Raw genomic sequence first — 19,494 nt, forward strand, 5'->3', positions numbered from 1 at the left:
CAGATTTCTGAGTGGATAATGAACCCATGAACACTGCCTCACTATCTTTGCTCTCTTTTTGCGTGGCTTAACTATTTATTTGTAAATATTTTGAATTTTAATTTATAGTATAATATGGCCATGATGGCTCAGGCGTAAATGCCATCCTTTTGCACATTGGTTGTTTGTCCGTCTTTGTGTGTAAATTTGATTGATTCTATTGTGTTTCTTTGTACCTACTGTAAATGCCCACAAGAAAATGAATCTCAGGGCAGTTTATGGTGACATATACGTACTTCGATAATAAATTTACTTAGAACTTTTGAATTTTGAGATCTTTCTCTTCTTGGACTGTAAATACATATTTGTGCTTTGGGCTCTTGTGCTAAAGCCAGAAGCCTCAAAACCGGCAATTCTTATTGCTAACCTTTGTGAAGTTACTTTAAAGAAAAAAAAGTGAAAGCCCTAAAACTTGGAGGTATTAGCGACAATCTGCTTGAATCGGTTCTGGATATTTGTTTTATCCTTTGTTTTGCCTGATGGAGATCTCATCGGCAAGGTTTGTTGGCTCGTCCCAAAGTAGAACTGTTTGAATATGCATGTGTGTGCATATTAACACATTGAAAATAGGTTCTGATTTGTTCTCAAATCCTACACAATCTATACATCTCCACTAGATACCAGTAAGATATGGAAACCTCTCACTGTGTGGAGGACAAGCTAGTTGGTTGGTTGTTAATGTAAATGCATTTCACTGTTTTTCCATGTAAATGTGATAAATCTGAGTCTACAGACTGGTGAAGTCGTCACACAACACAGAAACCGGTGCCTTGGCTGACACACCCTTGATCTACCTTTCTCTATTAATATTTCTAGCGTCTGTCTCTATGATTCAAGTGCTGGTCTCAATTTTGAATATTGAGAAACTGCACCTCCCTCAGGCAGAGTTCTAGATTCCAACCATATGAGGGAAAAAATTCTTTGCCTCATCTCTCTGATCTTCCCAGTTAGAAAACCTCGGTGACTCCTGCAAACTCAGATTGATCTTTTTCCACGTTATCCTGCCTTGGTTCAGGTTAGCTGGCTCTTGTTTGGAGAACTTTGAAGGAATAACTTGATATACAGTGACATGCCTTCAGGCTGGACTAACGAATGAGTGGAACTGCTGGATTCTCATATGGCCAAGATGCTGACTTAATTTGCTATACACTCAGTGGCCACTTTATTAGGTACATCTGCTTATTAATCAGCCAATCATATGGCAGTAACTCAGTACATGAAAGCATACATGCATGGTCCAAACATCAAAAATGGGGGAAGAAATGTGACCTAAGTGACTGACTGTGGAATGATTGTTGGTGCCAGACAGGGTGGTCTGAGTATTTCAGAAACTGCTGATCTGGGATTTTCAGGTACAACAACCTCTAGAATTTACGGAGAATGGTATGAAAAAAAAGCACATGGTGAGTGTCAGTTCTGTGGGTGAAAATGCCTTGTTAATGAGAGAGGTCAGAGGAGAATGGCCAGACTGGTTCAAGCTGTCAGGACAGTGACAGTAACTCAAGTAACCACGAGTTACAGCAGTGGTGTGCAGAAGAGCATCTCTGAGCGCGTAACACATTGATCCTTGAAGTGGCTGGGCTTCAGCAATAGAAGACCACGCCAAGTTCCATTCCCATAGCTAATAAAGTGGCCACTGAGTGTAGGTTAATGGATTGAGAAGTGAGAATCAGATTCACCTCACAGGTAGTCTTTCTTCAGAACCAGAATGTTCTAGATTTCTTCTTGTGTCTCTTCAGGGAAGAGTAATCTAACTGAACTGCAAAAAAAAAAGTGATTGTATTGCAAAGTCAATGGAGATTACCAAGAGCAAGAGTTTCACAAAAGTGATATGATTCAGTGGTTAAAGTTTCCCACAAACAATCCTATTTTCCGTGATGTATTTTCAACTTTTAACTGTAGTTGTGGTTCTCACTTCAACCAGTCAAAATCACAGCAAGAATATCTACATATCCATTCCTCAGTTTGTGGGAATATTTCAATAATGGGGCAAGAGAAGTTGTCCCGTTTGGTTCATGAGCCTGGTTGAGGGGTAATAACTGTTCCTGAACATGGTGGAGTGAGCCCTGAGGCTCCTATACTGCCTTCCTAATGGTAGCAACGAGAAGAGAGCATGCCCAAAATGCTTGTATCCAAAAATACATCAAACTGTCTTGAGTATACTCAGTGAATGGGTCTCCAGACCACCTTGAGTAGAGAATTTCAAAGATTCACTTTTCCCTGTGAGTAAGGAATTTCTTGTTGTGTCTGAACCAGCTAACTAATCCCTTATTTTTGAGACTATCAGCAGAAAATTCCTTAGCTTTTGTTAAGCATGGATTTTATGGGTTATGGAACAATTGTGTCAGTGGAGTTGAGAAAGAGATCAAATGGAGGGCAGACCAAAAATCTGATTGTTCTCCCTTCCCCATTGGCTTTTAAGATTAACGTTCTGTACCCAGGGAATGTCTTATGCATGCAGATACCTGCATCCTTCAGCTGTCTGCTAAATCCTGCCCTCTCAGCCCCCAGGACATTTGTCTGTCTGGAGTCTGTGGTGGGTGGAGCTCCTATTGAGCAGGTTGCACTATGTCAGTACAACTTGGTATACTTTGATAAACTGCTTCAAGGGTACACAGCTCAGCTGATGTCAAGAACAAGGCATAAAAGTTGTTGCTTATGGCTGTTTTGTTAAGTTGAAAGTTCATATATGTCACCATATACAATTTTTGTTAAGTTGAAAGTTCATATATGTCACCATATACAATTTCATTTTCTTGTGGGCATACTCAATAAATCTATAGAATGCCATAATAGAATCAATGGAAGACCGCTCAACTAGGGTGTTCAACCAGAGTGCAGAAGTCAAAAAACTGTGCAGATACAAAAAGAAGAAATAATTAATAAATAAATTAATTAACAAACAAGCAAGCAAGCAATCAAGAACGAGAACATGAGATGAAAAGTCCTTTAAAGTGAGTCCATAGATTGTGGGAACATTTCGGTGATGGGCAAGTGAAGTTATCCCCTTTGGTTCAAGAGCTTGATGGTTGAGGGGTGATAATTGTTCCTAAAACCTAGTGGTGTGAGTCCTGAGGCTCTTGTACCTTCTTCCTGATGGCAGCAGCGAGAAAAGAGCTGGGGTGGTGGGGGTCCCCAATGATGAATGCCTCAAGAACAAAGATCGAACTAAGAAAGACTTGAGAGAACAAAGGAAAGACAAAGAGGTAAAACAATCATGGTGTTCTCATACTCAGACTAGAGGTAACCAAGTTCCAGTGTAAACAATCAGCGTATAATATAGCCATATTCCAGTGACCTAATACCTGCTACAGAACGCTAAGAATCTTTTAGAAAACTACAGAGGCAACTGTACCGTAATTACTGGAAAATTCACTGGACTGGTGATTATATAAAAATACAAGCAAGCACTGGAAAGTTAAAACAACAAGAAAATTAGGAATTCTACACCCAATCCAACACATCCCACACTGCATCAAGCCCCCCCACAAAGAGATGCAGGTTCCTGTAGTTGTGACCTGTGTTGTAAGTAATGCTATAGCAAGGTTTATCAGAAGGGAATTGCCATTGTGGATCAATGGAATTCTGGAATCTGCTCCTCAAAGGATATCATTTAAAAATGGTAGAGAAGGTTATGGGCCAAATGCTGAGAAATGGAAGTAGCTTGGGTGGGCCAACTTGGTTGGCATGGACCAGTTGGGCTGAAGGGCCTGTTCCTATGCTCCATAACTCTACGAGCAATAGTGGGACAGAAGCTGCCCTGGATCCTGGTTGTGTGTGCTTTCAGGCTCAGTGCTCAGTGCAATTTGATTTATTATGTATACCGTTCAAAATGTACAAATTCACTAATTGCATCTCTCTTTTTCTGTCTACAGTCCGCTGAGTTTTTCGACATGCTGGAAAAGATGCAGGTAGGCTGTTTTCTCTGTACCAGAGCCCAGTTACACTAGGGGGGGTTGGCATGAGTGCAGGAGATGAGTGGGGACAGCAAAATGCACTGCCTGAGTCAGTGGTGGAGGCAGATACACTAGTGAAATTTAAGAGACTACTAGACAGGTATACGGAGGAATTTAAGGTGGGGGGATATATGGGAAGCGGGGTTTAAGGGTCGGCACAACATTGTGGGCCGAAGGGCCTGCACTGTGCTGTACTATTCTATGTTCTAAAAGATGGTAGCCAAAAGACATTCTTAGCTGCTGCATGGGACAAGTTGGTTGTAGAGACTTTTGTGGTCAGGACAGCAGGGCCCACAGGAGTTAAAGATAAGCTTTGTTTGTCACATCCACGTCAAAACATACAGTGAAAAGCATCATTTACATCAAATCAAATCTATGAGGAAGATCAGAATCTGCAAGTTCCCCTCCACTGTTGCTGAGTCCCTTCCCAACAACAGCCTTGAGAGCACCACGTGAACTCAGCTCTGGGCTAGAACCGGGAACAGATTGGGGGTTATTGGGGGGGGGGTGGAGTTAAGAACTCAAAGGCATAGGTCTAAATTGAGAGGGGAAAGATTGAATAGGAACTTGAGGGCTGTACCTTTTTACACATAGGGGTGGTATGTATGGAGACCGAGCTATCAGAGAATAGCTTTCCTTTCCTTCAGCACCCAGGTGTGTGTGTGTTCCTTGGTAGTGAATCATACTGTTTCATAGAGAACCTACAGCACAATACAGGCCTTTCGGCCCACAAAGCTGTGCCGAACACGTACTTACTTTAGAAATGACCTAGGGTTATCTATAGCTCTCTAGTTTTCTAAGCTCCATGTACCTATTCAGGAGCCTCTTTAAAAGACCCTATTGCATCTGCCTCCACCACCATAACCGGCAGCCCATTCCACACACTCACCATTCTCTGAGTAAAAAAACTTACCCCTGATATCTCCTCTGTACCTACTAACAAGCACCTTAAAACTGTGTCCTCTCGTGATAGCCATTTCAGCCATGGGAAAAAGCCTTTGACTATCCACATGATCAGTGCATCTCATCATCCTATACACCTCTATCAGGTCACCTGTCATCCTCCATCACTTCAAGGAGAAAAGGCCAAGTTTCCTGTCAATAAACATGATACCTTCACTGCTCTACCCCACTGCTTGAGTGGATTGCATTTCTGATAAAAGAAATTCAAAGTAAATTTATTACCAAAGGACATATACAGTTTGTCACCATATACTGCCCTAGGATTAATTTTCTTACCGGCATTCACAGTAGAACAGAGAAATACAATAGAATTACACACAATGACTGACAGACAACTAATGGATAAATGAAGACGAACTGTGCAAATAAAATTATAGATCAATAATATTGAGAACATAATTTGTAGAGTCCTTGAAAGTGAGCCCATAGGTTGTGGAATGTCACACCCTGCTATCAGGCGTGCCCAGCGAAGGTCACCAGTTGGAAAAGTAAAGCAGATGGTAAGCTGCAACAACAAGGGGTTTTATTTAGTGCCAGGTGAAGAACAGCAAAAGTTGCCCAAAAGTTGTGAAGAAAGAAAGTATTTACAAATAGACAAATGAAAACAAATGTGTTATGTACAAAAATTTACAAATATACAGAGGCTTTCTTCATGACACACATTGCCTTTAACTTTCCAATATAACTCTTCATCAACCGTCAAATCAAACCTCCACCCCTCTCTAGCAAAGCCAGATTGAGCGTTTAAATCTGCCTCCACCTGGCCTAGAAGGAACAGGAAATTCTACTGTTGGTCGGGGGGGGGGGGGGAGGGGGGTGGGAATAGAACACGTGACCAGACCATAATAATTATTTCAGATGCAGAATTGGAGTGTTTTAAACAAGGACTCTAACATCCTACGATTTTATTCAGAATCAGGTTTATTATCACCGGCTTGTGACGTGAAATTTGTTAACTTAGCAGCAGTTCAATGCAATACATAATCTAGCAGAGAGAAAAAAGAATAATAAATAAAATAAAACATCATAATAAATAAACAAGTAAATCAATTATGTATATTGAAAAGATTTTAAAGATGTGCAAAAACAGAAATACTGTATATTTTTTTTAAAGTGAGGTAGTGTCCAAAGCTTCCGTGTCCATTTAGGAATCGGGTGGCAGAGGGGAAGAAGCTGTTCCTGAATTGCTGAGTGTGTGCCTTCAGGCTTCTGTACTTCCTACCTGATGGTAACAGTGAGAAAAGGGCCATGCCCTGGGTGCTGGACGTCCTTAATAATGGACGCTGCCTTTCTGAGATATTCCACAACAAATGCCTTAGTTAAGCCATAGTGTCCACATGCTCAGATGAATATAAAAGAATAATGCCTCCCCACCAGTGGTGTTACCTGCACAAGGTGTAGGGAGCCTGCTGTCACTATCCCAGGCATTATTTTAGGACCCCCTAAACTGTCCCTTAGGTCTTTTGGGGTCATTCTGCTGTTTACAAACTAATGTAAGAGCGTGAGTGAAAATAAATGAAACTGTTTGGAATGCCTGCATCTAAAATTCTTGTTTATTGAGTTATAAACCAGTAGAGCATGTTGACTGAAGGGACTGTTTTGATTAGCCAAGCTAGTGTTGTTTTACTGTTGGGGTGTGTAAACGATGAACTCCCAAGAACTGCAGAACGTGAGGGCAAAGGGTGTGAACTACTGGGGGAACCAGGGACAGAATGAGGAGGAGGAGGAGGAGAAGTGACTAACCAGGCAAAAGGGCAAGGTTAGCGAGAGAATTGGCATTGCCAGCCTGTTCTATCACATGGAGTATGTTCAGATTTCAGGTGAGTGAAGTTATCCATGCTGGTTCAGGAATCTGATGGCTGAAGGATTAGTCACCTCCTTCCCAATGGCAGCAGTGAGTAGGGAGCACTGTCTGGCAATTTAGTTTTCGCAGCTCTCAGCACTTAGCTTCTGTCCCGTTTGCTCACATTTTTTTCCGCTCACAAAACTCAACGGATTTGTCTTTCAGTGCAGGGTGCTTGGACTCAGGGTACCGGAGCAGTTTTCATTGCCTCATTAGACAGCCTCCCACCCACCCGCCGCCAGATGCCTTGGCCAGGTGCGGCTGGTCGTGGGTGGGGTGAGAGGACAAGGTCAGGGCCGAAGGTTCCCGTACCGGGGCCGCGGTGGTTGCAATCCGGAGAGAGTGACCAACCGACCGAGTGAGGAGAGCGAGAGGCCCGCGCCCACCCCCTTTGTAGGATCTATCGGCCAACAATTTTGTTTCAGTAGATCGCAGCGAGGTAGCTGCTCTGCTACTTTTGGAACCCTGAGCCCGAATTAGGTCATCTGTGAATATTGTAGCACCAGGTTCCCCACGAACATTCGGTGTGCGAAACAGGTTTAGAGGCGGCGCCCATCTGTCCGTGCTCCAGGCCGGTACCGCTTCGTGCGGCCGATTACCCAAGGCCGACCAGTGATCCCTGGCGGGAGGGTGTCACTGCGTTTAGGCGACTGATGACCTCGTGTTCAACAGTGGGCGTGACAGGGAATGAGGAAAGGTGCAGCCGACTCATATCATTTCCTCGCGGCCCGGCGGTTGGGGACCACTGAATTACACTGTGTAGTGCGGGGGAGCTACAGGCATGCGCACTGGGCAGAAAGAACGGAACTAAAACCCCGCAACCCAGAAACAATCTCTCAACAGTATTTGTGTATTTATTTTTCTTTTTTTTCGGGATCTTCTGGGAAAGTCTCAAAGATCAACCAGTCAATTGTGATCGACAGGTTGGCGACCACTAGTCTGGATGGTGAGGGTCCTTGATGATTGATACTGTTTCTTGTAGTAGTGCTCCACGTAAATGTAGCTGATAGTGGGGAGGGCTTAGCCTGGCTGGACTGGCTGTGTCCACCACAGGGCCTGAGGTTGGATTTTGATGGATCAACTGGCGAAGCTAAGTAGGACAGCAAATCAGACGAGAGTGTGGGTTGATAGGAGGTGGATGTGAGACGATTCAGGGGCGAGGATGCAGATACAGCTGCTGGTGTGTACAGGCAGTGTAAGTGAGCCCAAGCCTTGCGACAGTGCAGAGGGTGAAGTAGGGCATCTGGACATTGGATCTGCACTTCGATTGGCTGAGCGTTAGTGAGTAGGGGATGGGCTATGGTGCATGGACTAGGATCCCAGTCAAGAGCAACCATTGGCAGGTTCTGGCATTCAGTGGGAGTATATTTGCTCACATCAAGTCTCTGAACATCAGAATCAGAATAAGGCTTATTAGTACAGGAAATCTGTTGTTTTGCTGCAGCAGTACAGTGCAAGGGCATAAAATTACTATAGATTACAAACTTAATAAATAGTGCAAAATTAAAAGAATAATGCACTAAACTAGGCATGACAACCCGCCTCAGAACACTGAAATGTTACATTTATCCAGTTACGTTATATGGCTCAGAATGTTGGACAATATCTAGTAACATGAGGAAACAAAAAGCAGCAGAGATGTGGTTTTTGAGGAGGATGCAAAGAATATCATGGACGAAACAAATATCTAATGAGGATGTCATGAACGGAGCATGCACAAAAAGAGAAATAATGTATGAGATCATGAAAAGGCAATGTGACTTCATTAAACAGTTTGTACATCTTTGGGACATGAGATGAAGCTAAAGCAGCTGGTGGAAACCCTTGAGATCAGAGGGAGAACGTACGTAGCCCGTAATGACAGCATTGAAACTGGGTGACTGGATTTGGGAGGCTGCAGCTCTAATTGCCTCCAGCAGTTTCATTTTTGCTTATACGGAATCAAAAAAATAAGGTGTGCAGGAATGAGATGAATCAGCTGGTTGAATGGTATCACAGCGACAATCTTGCACTCAATGTCAGTAAGACCGAGGAATTGATTATAGACTCCAGGTGGAGGAAATCGAGAGGACACATACCAGTTCTCATCGAGGAATCAGCAGTGGAAAGGGTGAGCAATTTCAAATTCCTGGGTGTCAACATCTTTGAAGTTCTATCTTGAGCCCAACATATTACAGAGAAGGCACAACAGTGGCTGTGTTTCATTAGGAGTTTGAGGAGATTTGACATGTCACCAAATTTCTACGAGTGTTCTGTGGAGAGCATTCTAGCAGGTTGTATCTCCATCTGGTATGGAGGGGCCACTACACAGAATCGTGAGAAAGCTCAAGAAAATTGCAAATTCAGGCAGTGCCATCATGAATACTAGCCTCCCTGCCATCTAGGACATCTTCAAAATGCGATGCCCCAAAAATGCTGCATCCATCATTAGGGACTCTCATCACCCAGGACGTGTCCCCTTCTCATTGATATGATCAAGGAGGAGGAGGAGCAAACTGAAGACACATACTCAATGGTTTAGAAACAGCTTCTTCCCTTGTGCTATCAGATTTCTGAATGGACAATGAACCCATGGAGACAGCCTCATTTTTTTCTTTTCTCTTTTTTTGAATTACTTATTAAATTTATTTTGTGTGCTTTCTTTCTCATTGTAATTTGGGGATTTTTTAATTATTACATATTGCACCGTATTGCTGCTGCAAATCACATTTTCACAATATATGCTGGAGATATTAAACCTGATTCTAATTCCAATTCCACAGAGGGACACACAGGCCCACAGAGATGCACAAAAGCACGTGCAACCAATGCGCAAGATGCTGGAGGAACTCAGCAGGTCAGGTGGCATCTATGGAGAGGAATAAACAGTCAATGTTTTGGGTCATCAGGACTGGAAAGGAAGGGGGAAGGGGGCAGAAGCCTCACTTTCCATTCCTGAAGAAGGGTCTTGGTCTGAAAAGTCAACTCTTTATTCCCCTCCTTAGATGCTGCCTGACCTGGTGAGTTCCTCCAGCATTTTGTGTGTGTGTTCTAGATGTATAACATTTGAAGAATCTCTTGTGATTAGCACATACAATCAATTAGAGAGTCAATAACTGGAAAGTTTAGTGATTTTTTTTCTTGTTCTTCTTGTTCTTCTTCTTCTTCCATTGGGTGATCTAAGACAGTGAACTTGAACCAGCAACACACACTACAGATGGAAGTTGTAGACCTAGCTTCCCCGATAGCCTCACGACCTAGTAAACACACTCTGTCCGTCCCCCTTCTCGCGCACATTCCTCAGGATCTCCACACTGCCATTTCCATCAATGTGCGAAGAGAGGGGTTTGTGATGTTCTTTGTATAGACATTTTTAAGTCTCTGTATTTGATGTTTACTGAAGAGGTAGGTTTCTAGGAAGATCGAGTTCCTTTTGACATTTTCAAGGAACATGCAGTCAGGAGTCCTGCTGAGGACTGAAGGCGGCAGTCAGTTAACAGTTGATTCTGCTTCCACCTGCTCTGTTTACAACCGACTGGTTAATAGGCAATTAATCCCCTGGAGGGAGTGCTGAGTGCCAGAATCCCGAGCCAGGGCGCTTTGTACGTTAATAGCAGAATTTCGGAACCATGGGGAGCAGCCAAGTGTTACATCTGAGCTGTGAGATAATTATGTCAGAAATCTGTTAAGGGAATTAAACCCAGTACGAGTAAGCACAGCAAATGAGTTGCAGTCACTGAACCCCAAGGTATTTATTGTTTGGGGGGGGGGGGGCATGTGGGGTTGAATGACGCTGAAGGCTCTCGGCCCAAAACATCGACTGTTTATTCCTTTCCATTGATCTGCTGAGCTCCTCCTGAATTCTGTATGTGTTACTTGGGACTAGGATAAGTTTGGTGCAACTAGGCGCCCATTGGACGGTGTGCTCCCAGTGTACCAAGAGGCAATGCTGTATGTACGACTCCATGAGGAACCCAGAGAGCTGTGGGTGCTTGGTCATTGAGTACATCAAGGTCAAGACAGATAGAGGCTTGGACATTAAGGGAACCACGGATGAAAGGGATTGCACGGAAACTGGATTCCTTCCCCTACAAGGACTGTCTTCCCTTCTCGCTGCCTCACTAAATCTGACAATGTAATCAAAGACCCCTCCCACCCTGGATATTCTCTTTCTTCCCCCTCGATCAGGCAGGAGACACAAAAGCCTGTAAGTTTGAAATGCCAGGTTAATGGACAGCTTCTATCCCCCTGTCATAAGATTACATTGAACAGATCGCTTGTGCGATAAAATAGACTAGACTCGTTAGGGCTTGCACCTTATTGTCTGCCTACACGGCGCTTTCTCTGCAACTGTAACACTAGATTCTGCTACTGATCTTCCCTTGCACTACCTTGATGTACTCTCATTGACTTCCATTCAATGGGGTGTACGAAGGCAACTCTCATCTCCACTACCCTGACGTACTGATGTGAAAAGATCTGTATGGATAGAAAGCGAAACAATACTTTTTTGCCGTACCTTGGTACAAGTGACGATATCGTTTTATCTGTTTGGGGATACAGGACAGCAACTGGCCCTTCCGACCCAATAAGCCCGGACAGCCCAATTGCACCCATCTGACCAATTAAACTACTAACTCCTATGTGTTTGGAATGTGGGAGGAAACCGGAGCACCTGGAGGAAACTATACACGGAAACCATACCAACTCCTCACAGACAGCGGCGGGAAGTGACCCCATGTCGTTAATGCTGTAGTAGAGTTACATCATTAATGTTTAGAATTAATAAGCAAATTATCAATAGATGAGCTACAGGAACATGCTCAGTGGGCTGAATGGCCTTCTGTTCCTCTGTTTCATGTTTTTACATTATTGAAACGTTCCTTTACGGAACCATTGCCACATTCTTCTGTTGCCTTTATCCTATACTGTGGTCCTGCATTTGTTCTTTGGAACCTCTCCTTTTAACTAGTTGAACTTGTTCTCACAATTGGACTCCTCTGTGTAAGGAATAATAATCACAGGGCAGACTTTCTTGGCAGAAGGCAGAGCTCTCCATAACCTGCTCCTTGCCAATTTGGCACTTGTATTTTTACTGTGGGAAAATAGCTGGCACCTGAGCAAATGTGCGGAGGAAGTCCGTCGACCTCTAATATTGTGTGAATCAAGCAGGGGGGTCCACAGACCCCTCGGTTAATGGTAAGGCTCTATGGCATAAAAAAGGGAACCCCCCCCCCCCCCCGTACATGATCATGTTTGTGATCTTTTGTTATACCTTACTGCACACAATCACATCGACAAGCACAGAAACTCGTTTATTTCTAAATGCTCCTTCAAAAGGTTACGTGAAGTCTGCCCTCTGACTTCCAGTTAACACAAAGAGCTGTACGAAGGCAAATGTCTCATCTCCACTAATGAATCGTGTCCTGTCATCGCCTGCAGTGACTCCTCTTGCGCAGAGCTCGGTGCAGTTCCTGTCAGTGATTTTTCATTCTCTAAGCTGCCCAGCCATGCATGAATTCTGATAAAACCAGGTAATCTAGCAGCTCTCACTCTCTGCCTCCTTCCGGCCAACATTTCTTCCACGAGGGGCTGGAGACGAGCAATAATCTGACCAGCCATCAAACAGTAGCTCTGCACTGAGGGAAGGCAGGTGTGGCAATGATAACGGTGTCAAGAGATAACAGAGCCAAGACTGTGGGAAATGAGTCCCTGTGGGATTCGGATGGAAAGCCAGCCCAGAGCGGCACTGGGCAGGGTCAGGAATCCCACTGTACCCTGGCTGATCACTGAATGCCACCACTTACTGCAAAACTGGGCATGTTTTCCCTGCAGCAGAGGAGGCTGAGGATGATCTTGTAGAGCTTTATAAAATGGTGGTTGGGGGGGGGGGGGAGTTGATTGTCAAGTCCATCTCCCAGAGTAGGGTGAGTCTAAAACCAGAGGGCAAAGTTTAAGGTGAGAGGGGAAAAGTGTAAAGGGGGCCTGACAGACAGGTTTTCCACACAGAGGGTGGTGGGTATGACAGATGAGCTTATTAGAGGAAGTGATAGAAGTGGGTGACAGGTTGGAGATGCATCTCTACCAAAGGAGGTGTAAGAAGGTGCCCCTTCTCTCCGCTAGCCTGCAGGTCACCCTTGGACAAGGTGTAGCACCTGCTTAGCCCCCCCCACCACCCCACCCACTTCCCAATTAGGTCTCATGAAGCCATGAGAGCAGGTGGTGGATGGTTTCATACCACAAGGCCTAGTTGTGTGACCACTGATGCCAGGCAGACAGGCTCTGAAGAGTATTGAAAATGGCTGGGGGGGTGGGGGGGTGGGAGTCACCTGTCTTGTGAAGGCACTGCCCAGAATAACAGCAAACCACTACTGTAGAAAAAATTGCCAAGAACAATCATGGCTGTGGAAAGACCATGATTGTCTGTGTCATACGACATGGCTCATAAAGAAAGAACAGTAGGCAGATTCATGGATAGGGAAATTCAGGATATATGAGCCAAATGTAGTAAAATGAGGCTAACTCAGGAAGGTATGGACAGGTAGAGCTGGACTGGCCTGTTTCCACTCTATAACAAAGGCATAGTGATACTAAATGCAAACATGCATGAGCTGTTTTGATTTGATAAGCCCAGCACATTAAACGCTCTGGCGATATCTGTGAGGTGCGGTGCCACCCTATGCCACCTTCGTTACAAGTTTGGAAAGTGTACACAATCTTCCCATGAGACTGGGAATTGCTCCCTAAGCTTGTTTCTTACCTGTTCTGGCATTGCTGGAATTTAGTGATTGCCCCCGAACTGAATAGGCTGCTACGAACCAAACCATTGTCAGTCAGCCAGACAAGGTATGTTTGGAGGGGATGGGCTTTTGGTGACATTCCTGGTCTCCATTACTTGTAGTAACCTCAATTTCAGATTTATTGAGCTGCCCCAAGATTTTATTTATTGAGATACAGTGTAGAATAGCCCCTTCCGGCATTTTGAGCCACACTGCTCAGCAACCTGGTTTAATCAAGTCTAATCACGGGACAATTTACAATGACCAATTAACCTACCAACCAGTGTCCCTTTGGACTGTGGGAGGAAACCAGAGCACCTGGAGGAAACCCACGCGGTCACAGGGAGAACGTCCTTCCAGGCAGCGGCGGGAATTGAACCCAGGTCACCTGTACTGTAAAGCGTCGTGCTGACCACAACGTGACCGTGCTGCTCTTAAGGTGGGATTTGAATTTACTTCTCGGGATTTGTGGTTGCTGGTCAAGCAAAATACTCTCATGGCTGGGGAGAGACTGGGAATGTTGATCTGAGTGTTTAGAATAGGAATACCTCTGCTCCACACCAAGGGATCTTAGCTGGCTTTCTCACTGATAACAAAGGCAGGAGGACTGTTCTCAATCCTCATATTTGTTCAGCTACCCCATGGGGACGTTCATAATCAAATCAGCACTAAAATGTGGCAAAATGTTCTGCATATGTGATAATCCACTCAGTGACACAGGAGACCACGAAGCCCACGACCTCATAACTCCAGCTATTGCAGGAGAGTCATAGAACAGTGCAGCACAAAAAAAAAACAGGCCCTTCAGCCTGTCTGGTCTGTGCTAAACTATTACTTTGCCTGATCCTGTCGACCTTCACGTGGACCGTAGACCTCCATATCCCTACCATCCATGTACCTAATTTCTCTTAAATGTTGAAATTGAACCCGTATCCACCACTTCCACTGGCAGCTCGTTCTATGTTCACACCACCCCTGTGTGGTTTCCCCTCTGATTCTCCTTAAACATCTCACCTGTCACCCTTAACCCATGACCTCGAGTTATGGTCTCACCCAACCTCAGTGGAAAAAGCCTGCTTGCCTTTGCCCTATCTATACCCCTGATAATTTTGCATACCTCTATCAAATCTCCCTTCAATTTTCTATGCTCTAGGAAATACATTCATAACCTATTCAACCATCCCCTCGATCTCAGGTGCTCAAGTCCCAGCAACATCCTTATAAATTTTCCCTGCACTCTTTCAATCTTATTGATATCTTTCCTGTAGGAAGGTGACCAGAACTGTACACAATAGTCCAAATTAGACTTCACCGACATCTTGTACAACTTCAACACAACATCCCAACTCCTGTACTCAATACTTTAGTAGTCACCTTGAAGGACAAAGACATCAGTTGTGTGAGAACACCTTCCCTGGAGTAAATGTGCACCTAGCCTTAAAGGTAACAGGTTATTTCATTAAGGTTATATGAATGTCAGGTAGGATGCCTTCTTTATTAGCAAAGGCATATAAAATTTAAGATTAATTTATTATCAAAGAATGTATTAATTATAGAACTTTGAGGTTTGCTTGCTCACAGGTAGCAAGAAACCTGAAAGAACCCAATTAAAGAAAAAGAAGGTAAAAATGAAAGACCAACACCTGATGTACATGAGAAAGAAAAAAAAAACAAATTGTGCAAACATTTGAAGCAAGGATCAGGAACAAGTGATCAGAGCAGGAAGCCCCTGCTGGAACTGTAAATAACAGGCCACAATTTGAGTACTGTGTGCAATTCTGGTCATCTCGATACAGGAAAGACGAACTTTCATTGCAGAGGAAGCTGTCGAGATTGTTGCTAAGACTGGAAAATAGTGGCAATGAGGAAGAGTTTGCTATAGAGAATATTGCAGAAAGACTTGGTTGAGGTGTGTGAAGTGATGAAAGTCTGTCACAGAGTTAAAAATAAGATACTTTCCTTGGCTGACAAGTCAAAAACATGGGGAGCGTGGAACTTATTGCCTGAAAGGACAGCGGGCGCAGAACTTATCATCGCATTTAAGTGATATTAAGTGGTATTGAAGAGTCACATCCTCAGCTGTGGACTGAATACTAAAAGTGGAATTAGACTTTGACCAGCACAGGCATGATGGGCTGAATTCCTCATGACCATGTTTGTGTCCCACTGCATCCTCACCATTTCAATGCACAAGAATTTCCAGACAGATGTATTGTTCTTCCAGCCCCAGTCCTGAGGCCTTCTTTGGTTTGTAATCATTAAGTATGGTTTCTGACCACCGTAGTGTACAGTAGATGAAACATATTGGACTTGGGACTGGTCATTACACAGAAGTAATGTTACACACACCAGGACTGGCACAGGATCTAATGCACGTCATCATTCAGCTGGCATCCTTTCACCAGCAGGGAGCTCAGTGCAATGTGTTGAGAATCAGTCAGTAAGTACCAAAGGATGGTGTAGCAATCAAAAGACCTTACAAATGCAACCTTTGTGGTTGCAGTGGGAGAGGAACCCCAGAATACAGCAATCAGACACTATTTTTTGGAACCAAAGAGGAACACTCAGCTGCGTTTCCAGGGTTTGGACCAAGTCCTTCTCTCTTCTGTTTGTTATTGTTTATATTATTAGAAGTTAGGGAAAGCCATATCTCTGGTAGATATCAAAGCTAATTCTCCCAGCACCACACAGTTAATTGAGGTGTAAATATTTCACTGTATTTAAAAAGTCAACGTAAATTTATTATCAAAGTACGTATATGTCACCATATACTGCCCTGAGATTAATTTTCCTGCAGGCATTCACAGTAGAACAAAGAAATACAACAGAATCAATGGAAAGCTAGACACAAAGACTGATAATCAATGTGCAAACTTGGCAAATATAAATATCCTCAAATAATCAATTAATTCATTAATACTGAGAAGATGAGTTGTGGAATAAATACCTAGTTTGTGAAATCAGCTCAATGTTAAGTGAAGTTATAGATACTGCTTCAGGAGCGTTTTTCTTTGGTAATAACTGTTCCTGAGCCTGATGGTGTGAGTCATAAGACTCCCTTACCTCCTTCCCAATGGCAGCAGCAAGAAGGGAGTGTGTTCTGGATGGTGGGGTCCTTGCTAATGAAAAAGGAACAACTTTACCGTTGCCCTCCACTGAGCTAATTCTCTGACAAGGAAAGATGGGAGAGGAAGTGCACTGCTGATACTCTGAGTTCTTCAGCATAATTGTTTTCCTTCTGTTTTAGACTCCAAAACCAGATGAGCAGAAGGCCAAGAGCAATAGACAAAAGGTTTGTCGCAAGCAAATGTTGAGTGAGTCTGGCCGGGCAGCATCTATGAAAACGAGTACAATCGACATATCAGGTGGAGACCCTTCATCAGAACTGGGGGAGAAAAATGAGGAGTCCTTATCTTTTTTCCCAGTCCTGACAAAGAGTCTCGGCCTGAAACGTCGACTGTTCACTCTCTTCCATAGATGCTGCCTGCCCTGCCGAATTCCTCCAGCATTTTGTGTGCGTTGCTTGGATTTCCAGCATCAGCAGATCTTCTCTTGTTTGTGTTGAGCGAGTCTGTCTGATTTGAAAAGTCTTCTTTTAAACAGAGTAAACTCCTGGCATTTCAGCCACCCCTCTGGCCAGGGCTGAACCCTGACCAAGACCCTTTTGAAGAAGCCAAGAGTTATTCCAGCCATGGATGAAGTAGATGCTGTGAAGCTGTTTCCCCTGCGGCAAGAATTTAAGAGTTAGGAACTATTGACTCCGATTGAGGAATTGAACCAATTGGGTTGACTGTTGGAAGCCAGCACAGATTAAGTGGGCCGAATTGACCTGTACTGAAGTAGTTTGATTGGCACAGAATCAGGCATATTTTGCAGAGATTGGCAGGGACATGTTCATATAGAAACACTGCTCCTTATCTGGGCTTGATGCTTCTGATGCTGGTTGTGAATTAAGTAGTTTATGGGGACATAAGTGATTGCCGATGCTGGAATCTGAGGCAACAAACAATCTGTTGGAGGAGTTCAGTGTGCTGAGCAGCGTCTTTGAGGTGGTGGGAGAGGGAGGGAGCATTTCTTTACATTTTGGGTCCTGATGCAGGCTTGACAATCCTTTTGCCTCCAAAGATGCTGCCTGACCCACTGAGTTCATCCAACAGATTGTTGCTATTTCATGTATTTCCTTTTTTAAAGTTGTTCATTTCTGACTGTTGGAATCAAGTGAGATGTGTATTGGGATTTGCTGCACAGCCAGCCAGTGTTGGTCTATCTCCACCCTTGACCCACCTCTGTTTATTTTCCTATCTCTGTCACTTCCTCTTTTGTGAACTTATTAACTTGGGTGCAATTTAGAGCATTGAGCAGTGCAACACAGTGAGGGCCTTCACTCCACGATGTTGAGCTGACTACCCCGTGACTGGTCTATCCCTTCCCTCCTACACAGCCCATAAGCCTCCATGTTTAAGAGTTTTTTAAATGTAGCTATTATATGACTCATCTCAACTCTTCCTTGTACTAATAAGTTCCCTGTGCCTACCACTTTCTAACAATTTCTCCTGAATTCTGCCCTGAACTTATCTTCTATTTTTCCCCACCATATTTTCTTAGACAAGAATCACTTACTGCCTATTATCTGCAGGTTTTTAGGGCAGTAATGAAGATCCTCCATCTCTGGTGGTGTTAGGGCTTCCTTCATCATGTCAGTAGCTTCCTCTCGGTTTTCACTATCGTCAGTCATGCAACTCCCGGGTGGAGGCTCAGGAATGCCATTGCACTCAGATGCAGAAGGATTCTTCATTGCTGTTTCCATAACAATATTGTTTTACTAGTCAGGGTTTTTAGCTCTGAGCTGAACCCCTGAACCTGGAGGACTGGTGGACCACTCTTAGTCTGGCCTCTACCTTTTGACCTCTTGGGCATGGGTGACCTTACCAAGAGCCAAAGCACAGGACCCCGACTTCAGCTGACATAGCTGTCTGGGTCATTGAAATACACAAGCATCCAAACCATGGGAAGGTTGTGGTCCTCCTGGAGGAGACAAGAATTGCACATGGGACTTGCATGGAAGTCTTGTGTTGGAATATCTGGCCAATGTACCAGAGTCCAGCACGATAGAAGTATCCAGTGTTATATGTTATAGTGAAACTGATGATATTATCTTTCATGAATTAAAAATGTATATGTTTTCTTTTCTCTCTACTAGGATGATTACATCCCGTATCCCAGTATTGATGAGGTAGGTCTAACTTAACTCAAGATATGGTAACAGATGTGTCGGTAGAAAATGGGAACATAGGTGTGTGGGAATGGGAAATGGATTAGGAAATAGCATTTCATTTGAAGAGAGTAGAATTATAATAATTAGCTTTGTTAGACCATAAGAACAGAATTAGGTCATTCAGCCCATCAAGGTCACTCCAATATTCCATCATGGATGATTTGTTATCCCTCTCAACCTCCATTCTCCTGTCCTCTCCCCATTACATTTGATGTCCTTACTAATCAAGAGCCTGTGAACCTGCACTTTAAATGTACCCAACAGCTTAGCTTCCATGGCTTTCTGTGTCAATGAGTTCCATCGATTCACTACACATTCACTCATGAATGCAAGTCACAAAGCCAGTAATGAGTGACCAAACTTAATTGCCTTTCCCAGCCATTTTCAAGACATCTCTGTCCCATATAAATCTGACCAGGGAAGGTAGCAGACTTCCATAAGACATAGGAGAAAAATTAGGCCATTCAGCCCATTGCATATGCTCCACCATTTCATCAGGGCTGATCCATTTTCCCTCTCAGCACCAATCTCCTGCCTTCTCCCTGTAACCATTCATGCCCTGACTAATCAAAAAACTATCAACCCCCGCCTTAAATACACCCAATGACCTGGCCTCCACAGCTGCGTGGCAACGAATTCCACAGATTCTCCTCTGTCTAA

The 19,494-nt window shown here is 43.9% G+C and overlaps 1 protein-coding gene across 11 annotated transcripts in view; it reads left to right on the top strand.

Moving 5' to 3' along the window:
• Positions 1-19,494, top strand: part of LOC140731666 (rap1 GTPase-activating protein 2-like) — a 492,373-nt gene that overhangs the window by 408,970 nt on the left and 63,909 nt on the right. For 9 of the 11 annotated variants that reach the window (XM_073053304.1, XM_073053305.1, XM_073053309.1 and 6 more), the window contains 3 exons: positions 3,915-3,950; positions 16,807-16,851; positions 18,760-18,792. In XM_073053304.1, coding sequence (XP_072909405.1) covers positions 3,915-3,950; positions 16,807-16,851; positions 18,760-18,792 — 114 coding nt within the window. The remainder of the gene's footprint in view (positions 1-3,914; positions 3,951-16,806; positions 16,852-18,759; positions 18,793-19,494) is intronic. The other 2 variants (XM_073053306.1, XM_073053314.1) reach the window with 1 other exon arrangement.

Source organism: Hemitrygon akajei, chromosome 8, assembly GCF_048418815.1.
Source record: "Hemitrygon akajei chromosome 8, sHemAka1.3, whole genome shotgun sequence".
NCBI classification, from domain to species: domain Eukaryota; kingdom Metazoa; phylum Chordata; class Chondrichthyes; order Myliobatiformes; family Dasyatidae; genus Hemitrygon; species Hemitrygon akajei.